Here is an 18,794-nt window from a genome sequence, read left to right on the forward strand (position 1 = left end):
ATATTTACTGAGTGCTTACTACCCGAAAGGCCAGGGGCTGGGGGTACAACAGTGAATACAATACAATACAACACAATCCCTGAGTTTAGCTGGAGATGCAGATAAGAGAACAGGCCATCACAATGCCCTCTGACAAATACAACAGAGAACCATCTTATATGGTTGTGCAAATTGGGCTCTTGAGTGTGAGAACGGGAAGAGGGGGTAAGTGGAGCATGAAATGTAGCCCATCCTCTCCCCAAGCTTTGTGCCCTTACAAGGTGCTGTGTGCTTCCTAAGGAAGGATGGGTTATTGTCTAATGCACACAGAAGCTCTATGTATGATAGTGGTCCCAATGCAGAGGTTTTCTATGAGCACTTGAGAAGGGGACTTAGTCCCAGACGTGAGGAGTGAAGAAAGCGGCCTTTATAAAGAGTTCCATATAAAAGGCCTTTCAAGCAAATGGGAGTTACCCAGGTGAACAGAGTGGGAAGAATGCTCCAAATAGACAGAAGTACAGAACACAGTTTGTGCATAAGGAACTATAAGTAGTTAATTACGGCTGAAATCTAAGAGGGTGAGGGGAGAGCAGGGTGGGATGAGCTTGGAAAACAAAGCAGAGTCCAGATAATAAAAGGTCCTATAAACCATGATTAGGGTTTCTGTCTTCCTCCCTCCCTGGCTCTCTCCCTCTCTTCCTCTCTTTTTTTAAATATTTATTTATAAATTTATTGGGGTGACACTGGTTAGTAAAATTATATAGGTTTCAAGTGTACATTTCTATAATATATCATCTTAGGGTTTCAATTTTCTTTTTAAGGCAATGGGAAGTCAGAGAGGCATTTTGACAATGATCAGATTTACTTTTCAAGAAGTTCACTCTGATTGTAGGGTAGAACCGGGGGAGGGAAGGGGGCTGCAGGCAGGGACAGTGTACACTTGCAGTAAGACAGGCACAGATACTAGTGACCTGATGGAAGACATTTGGGAAGGGGGATGAGAGAAATTCAGACCTAGTTAACAGGGTGATAAGACAAACAATGCTTTCTATATAATGTGTTGCTAATAGTTAAGAAGATGAGAGAATCCACTATTTCAAACAGCCTGGGTGGTATGGAAGAAAGCATAGGAACTTTGTAGTTAGACCGCACAGCGTTTGAATCAGGGTTCTGTCACTGGTTAGCTGTGAGATCTTTGGTAAGTCACTTAGCACTTTTGGCCTTAGGTTCTTCACCTGTTAAATGTGTACTAATAATGCACTTGAATGGTACACTGAAAGTGGTGTTGGGAGGATTCAACTAGATATCATGTAGAAGAGCGTGACTCATTGTAAATCCTTACTATAGGTAAGTTTCCTTTTTTCTTCTCTTCCTCCTCTTTCCTTTCTCCAATTGATCCTTCAATAGGAGAGCCATTTACAACGCCTTGCCATTGCAGAGATTCAAATTTAAAAGGCAGCTGTGTTCCCAATGGGATGTAAAGTAGGGCTTTACAGTGTTCATGGTAAAATACAGGGGGTGCCAAAAATGTATACACATTTTAAAAAAGGAAAAAAACAACCCATATTAATTGTAATACTCAATATATACCGATAACAAGAAATGAATGCAAGTCATGCTTGACTTATGCCATTACAAGAGGTGCTCAAAGTGGTTACCATCAGCGTCCAGACACTTCTTATTGCAGCGAACTACTGCTTGATCATAGATAACATCTCTTAAAATGTGTATACGTTTTTTTGGCATCCCCAGTATTTATAATGGAGCAGTGACATATACTACTGAGTCTTACAGTTGACTGAGTCACATATACTTTTGGCAATCAGATGAAAGGTAAGAAGTGTCCTCTGTCAAAAAAATGGCAAATACGAACAATACTTTATATATAATTTTAATTAATTCAGAGACCTTCTAAAACTCATGATGGACTCTAGGTTAAAAATGTTTTCCTTTATACTAATTCATTTAATATTAAAATTTATGGTAGTTGATAGTGACCTAGTGTTTATGCATGTGGCAACTGGGATCTTCCTGTAGATTTACAGATTAGTGTTTAACAATAGCATATAGTGTCAACAAGTCCTCCCAGGAATGGCTACCTGGAAATTTTTTAAAGTCGACGTTAAAAAAATAGGAGAAAGCAATTTTAGATATCACATAAAATGTGTTTGAAAATAGTTGTTATTCTAATAAAAAAGTATACTGGCTCATATTAAAGGATAGCCTCTTTGATAAAATTCCACCATTTAATACCATCAGGCATCAGGAGCTCGAAAGAGCCCCCTGGTACATTTTCCTTTGATCTGTGATAGTTGGGACTAGAATAGCAGCAACAATCATTCATTAACTTCTGTTTACACTAGACAACCGAGAACAGTAAACCCATACTGTGTCCAAGCCACTAGTCCTATTACATACAGTATACTATGCTCTGAAAAGAATGTATACAATAAAAACTCAGATTCAAAACAGTTAGAGCTGTGATGGATCACAGCCAAGTCCAAACCTCTGTAGGTCAAGCCGGAGGGTGTCTGTGGTTCGTTTTTTATCAGCCACAAACATTCCTGTGGTAAGTAGTAATTAATTACATGGTGGGCTGTGGAGGGCAGGGTGGGTATGAAGAATAACACGTACTGAGACAAAATAACTTTCATCCAGTGACAAGTCACCAGTAGAGGTGCCAGAGATCACAGGATTGAGGCGACAACTTGGCAGTTTTTCCGGGAAATTGGAAATGAGCTCTCTCCATCTTTTAAAAAACTGCTTATATACAAAACACCTCTCGTAAACATGTTAAAGAACAGACAACCAAAGTCCAGATTCGGTGTTTTAAAGTCCCCTTTACTACAACTCCTACCCCGATTTTTATTTCACGTAACTTTTGAAAAGCTATGAGAATAGGGACTCTCTGGGACAGGTTTTAGTTCATGAGTCTGTAAGTTATTCCCCATCACTTACCAAATGCAGTTATGTAGAATTTTCCCTGTTATGCCTCATATGATGTCTAGTGTGCTCAAGTTGCATTAATGTCTAAAATGTTTTCTTATAATCTGACATAAACCCACAGACCAAAACATTTGCTGACAAGAAGGCGAGGAGAAGTCAGGAAGAAAGCCAAGTTTCACCACAGCCAGTGCTTATAGGTCTAACAAGATAGGGAAAGAATTCCTTGTATATTTGGAACTCATAAAGGACATTCAGTTCCCATTATCAAAATGCTGAAGGTACAATTATAAAGAGGCCTAATACATTTTCTGACAGGTAAAAGATCACATAAAGAGTGCTTTAAAAGTACTATTAATCTGAAGAACTAGGCAGGTACTATCTGCAGCCCAAGAAGTGTACTATAGGGACGACACATACAAGTATGCTGGATTGGTTTAAAAGTGTTTTCAGAGTCATTTGGTTCCCTTTGAGCACATGGAGTAGGACAATCTCTGAAGCCTGAGACCAAAAGCTAGAGAAAGAGCTTGAGCAAAGAGAGGAAGGAGACAGGACTAGAGAGAGAAAAGGGACGGAGAAAAGGGATCCAGGGAGTGAGGGGTGGGACGAGAGAGTGGAAGCCCCACATGACTGCATGCAATACAAATTAACTTGCAATCTAACATCCAACAGGCTAAATAACTTGGGCCTCTAGGGGAGTGTCAATAAACATAACTAGACTATAATTTTAAAAAATAGCTGCAATGTCATGATTTGCCTATATAAATCTGATTATTTTCAGTTGAAAATCAGATGTAGCACCTGGGTACTACATTTTAAATTTAATTCTTACATGCCATGTGTAGAAAGCATCAGCCACTCACATTCTTTAGTCACAGAATCTTCACAAAAATTGTCTCTTGTCTAGGTTTCTGAATCAAATGTTAATCAGAAATATATATGCTTTGCTCTTTTTTATTTTTGTTTTTTGTCTTTTTTGGAGGTGGTTTGCTTTGTTTTGTTTTAAAGGAAAGAATAATAACACCCATGGATTATTACTTGCCATTGGCTCTTATGTTTTCAGATGAATATTTATTTTAATGACATAAAAGTACTGAGTTAACGTCAAGAATATTAACATTTTAAGGGTAAAATCATCTGTTCCTAATATTTTCCAAAGAACTGACAAGACAAAGTGAAAGTCAAAAATTCCTTCAATTTCTTTCCTTCATGATAAGCTATCGAATGTGACACTGGCCGAGACGAAATCTAAGTGATCTGATAACCACAAAGTATAATATAGATAGAGATTTTTAAAGTCTTATGAGTTTCAGTGACTAACAAAGCAATATGATGTTTAGTTACAGTTTTTCTTAAGGACTCACTAAAGGTAGAGAAACACCAGTTGGAGTTTCATTTTGTTCTGGTGTGTGTTATTGGCCATTTTCCCGTCTGAGAACCATCACTAGCTCTAGAGATGGATCCCACTACATTATTTTCCTACAGGGGAGACAAAATAACTAACACATTAAAGCATGCTATGGTGCTAAGTCATCATTCTTGCTAAACATGATAATTTACTTCTAGGAAAGAGGGGAATTCACGATGGTGTTTTGTCAATCTGAGATATATGACACTTTGACCTTAGCTTGGAAGTAGGGTAGTGTGAGTAATGGTTGCCACGAGTATCAAAACAAACCACACATTTCCCGCTAGACAGTAGTTGATTAATGTTAAAAATCAAAATTTCCTTTAAATCTGAGTCTGCTGCTCAAGGAATAACAACCCTTTTATGGGGTCATGATATGGATAGTAGACTATGTCTGCCCCCCCATTGATCTGAATCATTGTGGCCTTCTGTTCAGATTTATACACTTGCTCTCTGAGATTAACTCAGCACAGTTCAGTTTTGTAAGATTTTTTTGTTTGTTTGTTTTTAATGAAGCTTTCTGTATATATCATGCTGGCAGGTTTTCTTTCTATGCCCTGGTGATCTAATTCAGTTTAGCAATTGAAGATGCAGTGTCTCATGTGAGTTTTAAAAAGGTGATTGTCTGTAATGAGACAAGAGTGAGACCCTGACATGCTTTTCATTTAAAATGTGACACAAAGCTTGAACTTACTTTATCCTTGTTTCGACACAAAGGTCATCCTACTCCCATCAGCCCTACCAACAGATGCAGTCTATATTTGTGTGGCTTGTCAAGTTAAACTTGGTCATACAGCAGCAAGGATCAGCACAAAATCTGATCCGCCCTGGAGCAGGAGTACGCATTTCAGAGACTCAGGACTCCACTCACTCGGTACTATCTGACCGTCATTGATGCTTATATAACTTTGGTCACAAAATATCTGGATATGTTTGATTATGTAACAGCTCACTATTTAACCTGTCGGATAAGGTGAAATAAAGATTAACTGACAAGTGATATTTAGAACTTAATTCTGGCACAGGGAAGCATCTACATGGGACCCTAATTAAACTAAAATCTTTGTAGTCCTCCTTTCTTTGTATTTGGCCCTATTCTGGGAGGAAACAATGTTTCATCTCAATAAGAAATAGCAGATTCTAAAGATTTTCTGATGTATTTAATGGGGAAGCTAGGCCAAATACAAAAGCCTTGTGAAGGTAATTGTAAAGAAACCATCTTATAGCAATAAATTGCTAATCAATTGTACTTACAGGAAATAGTTAATGAATACATAATTAAAACGGTATCATATATCTTCTGATTATCATTATTCAGGTACATGAATAAGCAGTATTTCTCAGATCTGTTCTGTATGCTGTGTGATTTTAGGCAATATATTCAATACAATTCAATACATCTGGTCATTGTAGAGTATATCTTTCATATTTGTATTACAAAAGTCACTCAGGTCCTAATTTGTATGTCACATGGGAGACTTTAATACTGTCTCATACCAGACAAGTGGTTCATTGACTCTTCCTTGAAGTTGTTCAATGATATTTTACTACTTGTTAAATTCAATACTGAGAGCCGTTTTGTTTTATTGAGTTGTATGCTATTTTATTTAATATTTTAATTTGTTGGATTTTCAGTAGCTCATTTCCCAGGTATCAAGAAGATGTAAAACTAGAAAAATTACAATCAGTGCTGACTGTTTTGAAAACAAAAAATTCCCAAGTCCAAATATGAGTTTGAAATAAAAATCATCAACATCTGCAAAGATAATTTGTAAATGTACTGACTAGAATTGGCACCTCTGCTTTCTTTCACAGCATTCAACTGTGGCTTTCTTAGTCTTTTCAAAATAGGACTCTGCCAGCTGCAATGCACAGATTTCAACTTAGAAGAAAAACTGCTACCTGTCTGGAAACAATGTTTTTTGTTGTTTGTTTTTGCCTTTTTTTTTGTTTAAATACCCACATGGGAAAAAGATGAGACCTGATCAGAACTGCCCTTATGAAAGATTTTCCATTACAATCTGACCAAAAATTGTAGAGCTCAAATGAACTGGGGAAAGTGAGGTAGTCTGAACACATCAAACCCTGTAACTTTAAAAATATCAGGGTAAAATATATATAACATGAAACTTGCAATTTTAACAATTTTTATGTACACAATCCAGTGCCATTGAGTACACTCACAATGTTGTACCACCATCACTACTAGTTATTTACTAAATTTATCATCCCAAACAGAAACTCTGTACCCATTAAACAAAAAAACTCCCATTCCACCCACCGCCCAGCCCCTAACAGCACTAATTTACTTTCTGTCCCAATGAATTTGCCTATTCTCAGTATTTTATATAAGTTGAATCATAGAATATTTGTCCTTTGTGTTTGGTATATTTCAACTTAGCATGTTTTCAAGGTTCATCCACATTGTAGCATATATCAAAATTCCATTCTTTTTATGGCTGAGTAGTATATACCACATTTTGTTTATTCATCTGTTGAGAGACATTTGCATCGTTTCCACTTTTTGACTATTGTAAATAATGCTGCTATGAACACTGGCATACAAGTATCTGTTTGAAACCTTGTTTTCAATTCTTTTGGTTATTTACCTAAGAGTGAAATTGCTGGCTATATGATAATTCTATGTTTGCATGTTGAAGGAATTGCCAAACTGCTAAACTATTTTCTATAAAAGTTGCATCATTTTACACTCCCCTCAGCCATGCACCTGGGAGGTTCTAATTTCTACACATCCTTGCCAATACTTGGGTATGAAGTGGTAGCTCACTGTGGTTTTGATTTGCATTTCCCTAATGACTAGTGATGTGAAGTATCTTTTCATGTGCTTTTTGGCCATTTGTGTATCTTCAGAGAAATGTCTTAAATGTCTAAATAGTTTCCCAATTTAAACTTTGCTGTCTTTCTGTTGTTGAGTTGTAGAAGTTCTTAGTGAAGAGATACATAACTAATCTTTGTGTGTTAATTTTGTATTCTGATATTAAATCCTTATCAGATACATAGTTTACAAATATTTTCTCCTACTGTGTGGGTGACAAGGATTGCTGGCCACCACCAGAAGCTGGGAAAAGGCTGGGAAAGATTCTACCTAGAACTGCAGAGGAAGCATGGCCCTATTAACACCCTGATTTCAAATTCGCAGCCTCCAGAACTATGAGAATAAATTTCTGTTGTTTAAGTCACCCAGTTTGTGTTACCTTTTACTGGAGCTCTGGGATATTAATGCATGTTCCAATTGTGATATCTTTTATTTCTTTTTCTCGCCTAATTGCTTTGGCTAGAATTGCCACCAATCCTTCTCAAACTCTTCCAACAAATTGAAGAGCAGGGTACACTTCCTAATGCATGCTATGAGGTCAGTATTATTCTTATACCAAAGCCAGACCTTGACAGAAGAAAACTGTAGACAAATATCCCTGATGAATATTGATCCAAAAATCCTCAACAAAATACTAGCAAACTGAATTTAGGAACACAGAATTACACACAATGACTAAGTGGTATTTATGCTAGGAATGCAAGGGTAGTTAAACATATGAAAATAAATCAATATACCACATTCATAGAAAGGAGGGGAAAAAACACATAATCATCTCAGTTGGTACAGAAAAAGCTTTTGACAAAATTCAACACCACTCCATGATAAAAACATTCAATAAACTAAGAAAAATAATTTCCTCAACATGACAAAAGGGACATACGAAAAAATCCAACCAACAATACTCAGTGGTGAAAGACTGAAAGCTTTTCCCCTAAGGACAGGAAGAAGACAAAGATGTCTGCTTTTGCAGCTTTCATTCACATAGTACAGTTTCTACTTGCTTTCAATGTTTCTGTGAATGAATGGGATATTAGAGCTGCCTACTCTGCCATTCTGCTGATGCTACTCCCAAACTCTAGAACTTTGATACTATCATCACACATAAAATAATACTTAAAATTCACATTTTATACTATTGTCATACATAAAGTAGTACTGGAAAATAAATTATTGTTATTTAATAAATTACATCAAGATATTTAGATACCATGGCTTTAATTCTAAAATGTTCTCATTTACTTAAAATTGAACATTAGTCATTTATTATATAGACTTTCTCTGAAATGAGTGCATTTAGATTGTACTGTCAGACACTAGATATAGTTATATAAAAGAGGGGTGAGAGAATTACGACTTATAAGTAATATCATTAAATAATATGATAAATTAAATGTCATCAGCCAGGATGACCTTCATTTGGTGTCAAAAGCCAATGCTATACCGTTAGCCCTGTACTTCTCAGACAAGGATTACTAGATGCTTAAAATGGCCCAAAGTATTAAAGTAATCATCTGACTACATTTCTGGATTATTCTATTTATATAGACATAAAGGAATATACACATTTTCTCTCCACTGCTGATTTCTTTGAGTACATTTTTCAAAGTTTATTTCTTACCTTTCTTTTTTGTCCCTGTATTTACTCTGCCCTGGGAAGTGGAGTGATTTATTTCATTGGTAAATTTGGAAAGGCTCAGTCCTGCCATTCTTTCTCTTGGGAATAAGCTTCCTGCAGGGAGAAAACCACCCCTGTTCCTTTTCCAGGAGCACATTCTCACCTCCTTTAGAAAAAGGGCTGTGCTTGTTCAGTGTTGCCTAAATCTAGATATGTTCTTTAATTCTGGGGCATTTGGGAGCAAACCCATATGGCTCCCATATGAAACCATATTCTCCAACTTGTCTTTTATTAAAAAATGAAGGTGATATTTTTGACCTCCATATGCTATTCTTTGTTTTATTTTTCAATTTGCTTAGAACATAGCCAGGGAAGAGGGAAGCCAACTCATTCTTTCATATACTCCTCCCATCTGAAAGTTGATATCCTTCCTGAATTCTCTATTATCAAAAAGCTTTGAGTCTACAGTAAACAAAACCCCCAAATCCAACAAATGCCACCATGACCAGCTTTCAGAGTCTCTAATGAAGCCCCACTGTTTTTATCAGATAGAGGGAATTGACATTACTTCTTTGCAATTAAGGAAAGCAGTTAAAAAATAAAAAGAACACCTTAGGCTCTTAGGCTATTATTTGGATTTTTCTAAGCTCACTATTGATCTTGATGCTGCACACTGAGGAAGAAAACCTGAATCCTTTTACTGGGAAAAGGTGGACAGGCTCTTCTATGTAAGAATGTAGACAGATCTGCAAAGCTCATTTGTGGCCGACTTCTGAAGAAATAAACTTTTAGACCACCTGTTACGGTAGGCAGGTGATAATGCATCATTCCGTGTCTAGGACACTTCTGAGGACACTTACCTCTGCTGTGTGCTTGGCCACGTGCCCCACGATGACAATGACCTTCCCTTTGAAGCTCTGGAGCATAGCCGTGTAAGGGCCCTGGGTGAGCTCCCCTTCTGTGGTGAATGCAGTGCTGAATGGAATATTGATGCTGCCTGAAATGTGGCCCCGAATAAAACTGGGAAGGAACGTTTAAGGAAAACATTTATTTGTGTGCAGACTTGAGCGTAAGAGGGAAACTCACAGGGGTAATTGATTCCCAGAAGATAGTACCATTAAAATCAAACACAAATGGAGACCAGACTTGAAAATTCCCTGAGCAGACAAAACCAGTGTAGTCCTACAAGTGAAGCTTATTTAGCTTCTTTTCCAAGACAAGTGAGGCTAACTTGACCTGGGTCACTTCTTGCTTATGCCTCTGAAAATCAGAAGGGAAACTTAAATTGTTCCCCAAACTGATAGGAGGTAACCACTAACCAATTCCTTTTCATTTAAGAAAATTCTAATCCTGTGACCAAACACTGTGAAAAATAAAGTCACTGTCTTCACACTATATAAGCTGCTTGTAACAATATGCTTCTGACCCTCATTCCATGCTTTGGTTTGCAAAGTGTCTTTTTGGTGTTTGCACAATAAACTTTTACTAATTACTATGCCAGTAATTCACTGGTTTTATTTCTGGTTTTCTTCTGAACTTTTAACATTTCTAAACAACTTTCCATGCTCACATGAATATTTTAGCTACACAAAATAAGGCACTTTTAAGGAAAAAACCCAAACAGTTAAATGTGAAAATGTAATGGAAAAGCGAAAGGAAGAAGACTGCCCAAAGATGTGAGGAAGACTTTCTTGATCAAATGAAGTATTGTGAAAGTGGTCAGGATGCAGCAAATCAATGGCAATCTCATTGGTTGCACAACATTCATGCTTTGCAGTTCATTACTACTATGATTATCCTAAAGCTCTCAAAGTAATGTAGCCAAATGGATATTTTCAGATATAATCTGATACTGCAAAAGCCTATCGACTTTGGGCAAGCAATTGCTAAATGGGGCTCTATTTAGAACTGTTAGAGGTCAACAGCACTGATTGGAAACACTTCGGTTGTTGGTTTATTTCTCAAGTCAACTTAGCTGACATTTCCATTCTTTTCAATTTTATGGTCTCTAAAGGGAGCGATGTTTTATTATATTTGCACTTTAGAAGCACTCTGATGTGTTTTTTTCACTATTGCTTTTAATTTTGGAATGAAAAGCATGTATTAGCTTAAAATATTTAGAGCTATCTTAAGATCTTAAAGAAATAAAAAAAAATATGCCCTCCAAAGTAATTAAACAGATGATTATAGAGTCTATTAAAAGGAAGACATTCTTAAATATTATTATTTATCAAATAACTTAAACAAAATAACAACAGTGAAAACGGTTCTAAAAGAGATGTATTCATTTGGGGAGGACAGGGAAGATTTTCACTGAAAAAGAAAGTGATGGCCAAGTAAAAATTTGAAGAATTAATAAAAGTTAATTAGGTAAAGGGATGGAATGGAGGTGGGATAAGGTGGTGGAAAGAACAAACATTTCGGGTAGAAATGTTAGGCTTATATTGGAAAGTCACACGACCAATAAGGAGACATGAGTGAAGGCTACTGCCAGAGGAATTTAGAGAGCAGAGTGGCATGAGATAAGACGAGCCTGGAAATGGATGCAGAGGTCAGACCATGCAGGGCCCTATAGATCATGCTGCCAATATTGGTATTTCTCCTAGAACAATGAAAATCAGAAAGTGTTTTAAACAGAGAAGTAACAGATCACATTTGCACTTGGGCAACAATGTAGAGAAAGGCTAGAAAGGGAGTAAAGACTAGTTTATACTAAGTCTGGGCACCTCCCTTAACAATCACTAACGATGACCACGAAGGGATGCTTATGTGTTCAACAAAGGTATTTCCCCTTAAATTTTCACTCTAGATCCATTCTTTAAAAAATGGAAAAGTCATAGAATTTTAAAAGCAAGCAACTAATATTCTTTCCTCAAACTCATCAGTCGTCACTGTAGAAGGGGGAACATTATAATTATGTATCGATACTATGACAGTTTCTTAACTGCCCCAATTTGTAGGTTGATCTTCAGAGTACTACATCCCTCTTTCTGTTTCTCTTTCTCTGTCCTTAATGGAGACAGGAGAAATTTGAGGCGCCTACTCTCAAGAATGATGGTGGAGATCGATCACATATATTTAAAATTTTCTAGTCAGCTGCTGCTTCATCATTTTTTCCTTTAAAACATTTGGCATTAATAAAGGACTACAGACGTTCTGAAAAATGAAAAGAGAGCTAGGATAAACATTAGCATCCCAGTGTACATTGTTCAGTTAGAGCCTTTTAGAACAGACAGAGAATTTATGATCACGGGCAGATCATCCTTGGATTTCATCAGCACTAGTTTCTCAAACATTTACAATTATTCAGTATTTTCAACCGCAGTTTTCATGACCAGTAATAACTTCGTTCTCAGCATATAATTACTCTGGTGGTACTTTTATTTTCAGTAAGAATATACTTTAAAATGAAAAAAATTTGATACCACAAAGAGCGTAACAACTCAAATATTCTCAGCAAATGTATCTACATCTGCCTGTCGGAATCAGTTTCCGGAGAGTTTCTGTGTTTATAAAAGTCCTTATCAACTGTGAACATTTTTTTCTTTCTAGTGTTTTCACAGTAGCAAAAGCAATACAAACCTATCCTAGTTAAACGCTATAGCAGACATGTTTTGGTTGCCTGCCCACCGTCAACTAATGACTGACCTAGATGAAAGGGTGGCCCAGGCTGTCATGTTTGTATCAGATAATCCTGCTGCAAACATGACTGACAGCACAGCAGGGAGTGGGAGGGTGAAGGTGGATATCTGATGCAGGCTGAGCCAATCAGGTTCTCTTCTTTGAAAATCAGAAATAAAAGAGAAAAGGCAATGCTTAGACTGTTTTAAGCTTTACAATGTAAAGTCACATTTGAGTGTCTCTATATATGATGTGTTCAGCCACATACTGGAAAATTAGTGACTATGGAATAATAGTAGTTATAAAAGCACGAAAGCAGCCAGTTAATATGGCAGTCACCTGGTCAGGTGTTGGAACAGAGCTGTTTACTACCCTGACAGCACTCTGTGATATATGCTACTAAACACGACTTTTCTCTGGGAACTTGTGACCTAACCCTGTCTTGCAGTAAGCTGTTCCCCTTCCCAGAAACATACCACGCAATCCAACATTCCATTTGGCAGATATTACCAAAAGCATTCAAGCGCGCTCTTGTAACAGAAATAAATGTTCACATTAAACAAAATCTGGTAGCTCAATGTACAAATAGATCAGAAAAAGTACACTTTAAAATTTTTGTGACAAAAGTTGGACTATTAGAACAATATTAACTGGTTGGGATGATGTGTATTATCGTCTAGGTTTCTAAAATATGAAGACTTTCCTATATTCATATGTCAGTCTCCATAACAATACTGCCAGTACCGTGTGTCTCCAAAAGCAAGACCTAACCTGACCATCAGCTCTAATGCGTCTTTTGGAGCAAAAATTAATATAAAACCCAATATTATATTATATTATATTATATTATATTATATTATATTATATTATATTATATTATACACTATATTATTATTATTATTATTATATAAGACCTGCTCTTATATTATATTAAAATAAGGCCAGTGTTATATAATATTATATTATAAAAGACCCTGTCTTATATTATATTAGAATAGACGGGGTCTTACACTAATTTTTGCTCCAAAAGACACATTAGAGCTGATGGTCCGGCTAGATCTTATTTTCAGGGAAACACAGTAGATGCACCATACTATAATCAAGCAGACAGAAGAAATATCAGTTCTAAGAATAATATAGGTACATTGTACAGGCAAATTACATAGGTAAATGTTCATATTCCAGATAGATTCTTTACTTTACAAAAATATTTTAAAATTCTATTAAAATATTTGATGGCTCAAAATTCAACAAAGAAACAATCTCCTGTTTTTTCTAAATCATAAGAGGACATAGCATATTTGTTGGGTACCACATTTAGTAACATCATACCTCTAGATACAAAGCACACCAGCATTTTACCAGACCACTTAAGAAGGTATCACACCTTGTTTGCTATGTTAACTAATTATAATTAGTGGAATAGAGCCAGTGGAATAGAGTTTTTAATTCTAAAGACTATACCTTTAGAATTATCAATAGCCACAAGGGAATGGGGAATTAAACCCATGGTTTCCTCATATATAATGCAACTAAATAGCATTAATTGATATAAAAATTATATCTCTAGATATTATTTTTCTTTGCTAAATCTATCATTCCTTTCTTTGAATGGCATCATCATCCCCCAAATCAGTCTAAAACTTCATTTTTGTCATCTCACCAGTAGCAAGGCCTAACATTCTACGGCACACATTCTACGGCATCTTCCTGTCTCTATTCCCGTTACCACTAGCCTATTTCAGACACTCGTTATCTTGAGCTTTGATTATTATAGCAGCTTTCTGTTTTCTCCATTCTTATCTTTTCCCCTGGAAGTCTATTTTATTCACAATACTGCTAGATTAAAAATTTAAAAACAAAGTTCTGATTATCACATCCCTGTTGAGAAACGTGTCTATAGGACAGAGTCCAAATTTCTCAGTTCAGCCCTCTTGAATAGGACCTAACTACTTTAATTTCAATCAAACTGAATCACCAACTGTTGCCAGTGTATGTTCTGCCTCCCTCCTATAGTTTTCTCTGCTTAAATACCTTTTCTCCATAATTGAGTGTTCAAATATTATCTATCCTTCGCGTATTTCCTCCATAAGTTTCCCTTCCCACAGTATACGTACATCTCTGATGGCAGCAATTTGATCTTCTATAAAACATACTAATATACATAACTTCCACCAAGACTTAAAACAATTTATAAGAAGGACCTGTATTTATCTCTTCTATGAAACTTTTACAATGTGTATGTAATATAGTGCCTAGAATACATCTTACATTTTGGCTGAGTAAATGAATTTCAGAACTGTGCCAAAGCCAGAGTAACTTGTGTCTGTGACAATGACGTTAAACGCCTCCTGGCCTTCCAAGCTGCTGGCGCCACTACCTATCAACCTATCAATACTTGAAGCGCCACGATATAGAGTTCTCTTTTGTCAATGCATAGTAAGAGAAAAGGGAAAGAAACAGCAAAAACAAAACAAAACAAAAAAAACAAGTCATTTCTCTGGGTTTTTCTCCAGCAGAGGTACTGACCCAAAGGGCCCAGTAAAAATGGTTAATTTTAGGGCAAGTCTAGAGACCTCACTCTTTGTGAGTAAATATGAAGGGATGTTTATGCACATTTAATCTCTGGGTGATTCCAGCCTTCCGGTCTTGCCTGCACTGTTAGCACCACTCTCATCCTTCCTCCACACTGCACTGATCTAAAACACAAATCTGAGGATGCCGCTTGCCTAATTCAAATTCTTTAATACTTTCTCACAGCCCTTGGAATAAAAGCCAAACTTGTGAGCATGTAAACATGGAGAATGTTCCCATTCTCCATGCAGCTGCCTTTGCCTTCTCTAGTCTCACTTCCCACACGCTAATACTCCAGCAATGCACATCCAGTGCTTGTAATTCCTTAATGTGTGCTCCTCACCCTGTCTGTGCACCCAGACAGTATGTTTTTTTTCAGTCTGAAATGTCCTCTCTCTCTTCACTGCTGGGGTAACTTCTACTTGTCTTTCAAGGTGCACATCGAGCATCACCTGGCTTAGGTGCCTTTCCGTACATTCCCAGGGCCCTCTGGGTATGCCACACAGGACATTTCACACTGTATTGTGATGATCTATGCAATGTGTCTACGTCAGCCACAAGACTGTAAGCTCCCGGTGAGCAAGTCTCTGATTTAACTTTGTTTCTCCAAGGTCTGGCACAGCCGGTCCTCAAACAGGCACTCAGGACCTGGGCTACAGATGGGTTTCGGAGCAAACAGGAGCTCTTTAACAGTGACTGTACTTCTCACAACTATTAGTCCAAACAGAGGAGACATTCCTAGCAGTGGCTATTCAACATGCCCACATTATACCAGATCCATTCAAATATGGGAATACAACTGAACAGAAATTTTAATTCTGGTTTCAATGTAGACCCAAATGGGATGGAAAAAAATCTCACGAAACCTCCTTATCTATCCTGTTCTGAACCCTATCTCTCAATTATTTTGAAGAAGTTTTTAGAAATTAATTCTTTAGGACACAGACAAGAGCAGTATTAGCACTTACTAAGGATGAAAACGGGGTACAATAATGAAAACTCCTGAGTGTGTGTTTTTCAAATTTAAAAATTTAAGCCTGAGGTTGTCATTCCTACAGCTTCTATTATTAAGGAAAAGTAGGAATTTTACAAAAAAAGGTGCAAAAACTCAACCTTGATTTCAAGCAAATGAGAATAACATCCCTTCCACGTATTTGTTTACAGATAACATCAGTTAGACCTATATTTATATGACTAAGAGCACTCTTAATATGAACTTCAGGCGATTTGAAACATTTAGAACTATTAAAGAAAACAACACTTTGGCTTTTATACTGTCTTTGAAACTATTAATATTAACATTACTGATGAAATTTATGTCACAATAAGAGAACTATTTTTATTGCCTCTTTAAAATATACAATTATACATTGTTTGTTCTGAAATCCTTGTAATGTATTGAAGAACAAACATAAACTGATTTTACTTCTACCTAGATTAACACTTCATATTTCTTTCTTATAAAACAAAAATAAGATCTCAACAAAACCTTTGCTTATAAACTGTTCAGCTCTAAAGAAAGAAAAAAAGGTGTTACAGAGTTTCTTTTTTTTTTTTTTCCTCTACTGTATAGGACTACATTTTATTAGCAAGGGAGACATGAAATCATTTAAAAAATATGCTAGTATTAAATATTTATTCATTACTTAGACAGGTAAAGTCACATAATATCAGAGTTTAATTGCAAAGATTTACCTTGGTCAGAATTAAGAGTTACTCTACAAAAATGATTCCTTTAAAAAAATATTATGAGGATTTCAATAGGCTTTAATTTGTTAAGTTTTAAAACACCAGCATCTTAATGATACTTTTTGGGAAATTTTAATAAAAAAATTTTTTTGAATGTAGTCATTCAAAAGAAAGAACATTTCTAACATGCTTCCTTCCTCACAGTATTCCAACTTTGTTTTCAAAAATTTAACATAGTTCAATTTTCCTTAAGTCTTGGCTGTGTCTGTGTAAAGACAACTGTTGGTAGATTTGTTCACTTGGGATTAGAACCCCTATATATTCAGGCACTGAAAGTAATAGCTGTTTGTGTGTAAGACTTGAAGGAATGTGTACAGCCTCTGAACACACAGTTTGGAATCAATACATGTCTCATTCAGTCACTAATTTATATTAACTAATTTGTCTCAATTTTGTTCATGCTTAACAGCGCTATGCAGAAACAAAATAGCCACTTGCATAAAGCTTAGGAGGGCGTGCTTGGATCTACCAACTGACAGTCGCACAGCCTTGGACAAATTGCTCAGCCTTTTTAAGCCTCAGTTTCTTCATCAGTAAAATAGCGATATTAATAGCATATCTTAGGGCTAGCACCATGCTTGGCCCACTGTGCTTAATGATAGCTATTATTAGAAGTCAATTCAAGTAAGGCATAACACTACGCCATATACATTTGCATTTTCAACAGGACAGTAGAAAGTCTTAAGTCAACAGCGTAAATCTCTAACTGTAGATTTTCAGGAAGTAGTGATTATAGGTATCTGAGGAATTAATGGCATGTTTTATTAGTGACTCTAAAATCACACTGCAGAGCTTTCTGACCATCGCATACGTCCTGTTGGCTTCAGTGACTTTATTGCTCCTGACTGCGTCTCCTTTTGCACTGGTCTCCTTCCTGGTGCAAAACGGCCAAGCACGTTCATGCACGATGGTCTTTGCCCTCGCTCCTCCTTCTGCCTAGAACGCTCCTCCCTGCATCATTCAGCGCCTACCTCTGTACATCATTCAGCTCTGCTGCAATATCACCTTTTCTCAGAGGCCTGGTTGGAGTGCTTTATCAAACCTGGCCACTCTCTATCCTTTACCCTGCTTTATTTTCATGTATAGCACTTATTGCTATTAAAGATCATGATTGATACAGTTACCTCTCTAATGAAAATGTAATTTCCATGAGTGTAAGCAATCTGTCATTTCGCTCACCAACAAACCCTCAAAATCTAGTACACCAACTACTGACCAGCACGTACTAAGACAGCCAGTAAATACTTGTTGAACGAACAGATGTTAGATTAGATGAATGCTTGTAACTCTAAATTCTGATTCTATTGATTTCTTTCAAGTACTGTGTTGCATCTGGGTTTAAAGGAGAAGCCTCAGAAGTCACTGGATCACTTACAGAATGCCAAAGGGCTTCCATATTGCCAACTGTCTTTCTGTTATGACTGTGAATAGCGCAGGTAAGAGAGCGTGGGGCCCTGTGTCTGCCATCCTGCTTTTCTCCTGATACAAATACTTTCTGGGAACTTCCTCAGTGCCACCCTGCTGCTGGGGCTACAAAGATGAAAGGACATGAGCCCTATCCCTACCTTGCTTCTCTTAACCAGAGATTAGTCCCCTTGCTGATGCATTGTTTGTAACAGACATTTGGCATGTAATACATACTTGTAATGTCTTTACTATTCATTTATTTTCCAGATAAAGTATTTTTATGTTTTATAGTCCTTATACGAAAAGGAACTTAGTGAATAAGAACTATATATTTATATCTTCTTCTTAAAAAATTATCCATGGCACTGTTGAGAGTAATATTTATTATTTGGTCTTAATGATTATGACATCTAAAAAAAATCAAACATCACATTCTAACATATTAATTTGAAGCACTAAAGTTATTTATCTCTTCATTACTATGCATAACTTTTTAATTCTCCAGCTTTTAATTCCTGGAGAACAGGATTTAAGATTAATAGAGTTAGAAAGAAATGTTACTTATTTCCTCATAATATAATTGAATGAAAGAGACCATGAAAGGTCTATGAGGTTTCCAGCTTTCGAAGGCCATAGGTAGGTAGTTCAGATACATCAGT

The 18,794-nt window shown here is 36.5% G+C and overlaps 1 protein-coding gene across 5 annotated transcripts in view; it reads right to left on the reverse strand.

Moving 5' to 3' along the window:
* TBCK (TBC1 domain containing kinase) overlaps positions 1 to 18,794 on the reverse strand; it is a 179,130-nt gene that overhangs the window by 14,973 nt on the left and 145,363 nt on the right. For all 5 annotated transcript variants that reach the window (XM_019738922.3, XM_019738920.3, XM_019738921.3 and 2 more), the window contains one exon: positions 9,645 to 9,804. In XM_019738922.3, the coding sequence (XP_019594481.3) occupies positions 9,645 to 9,804 (160 nt within the window). The remainder of the gene's footprint in view (positions 1 to 9,644; positions 9,805 to 18,794) is intronic.

This window comes from Rhinolophus sinicus, chromosome 1 (assembly GCF_057876585.1).
Source record: "Rhinolophus sinicus isolate RSI-liver-muscle chromosome 1, RSI-T2T, whole genome shotgun sequence".
Classification (NCBI taxonomy): Eukaryota; Metazoa; Chordata; class Mammalia; order Chiroptera; family Rhinolophidae; genus Rhinolophus; species Rhinolophus sinicus.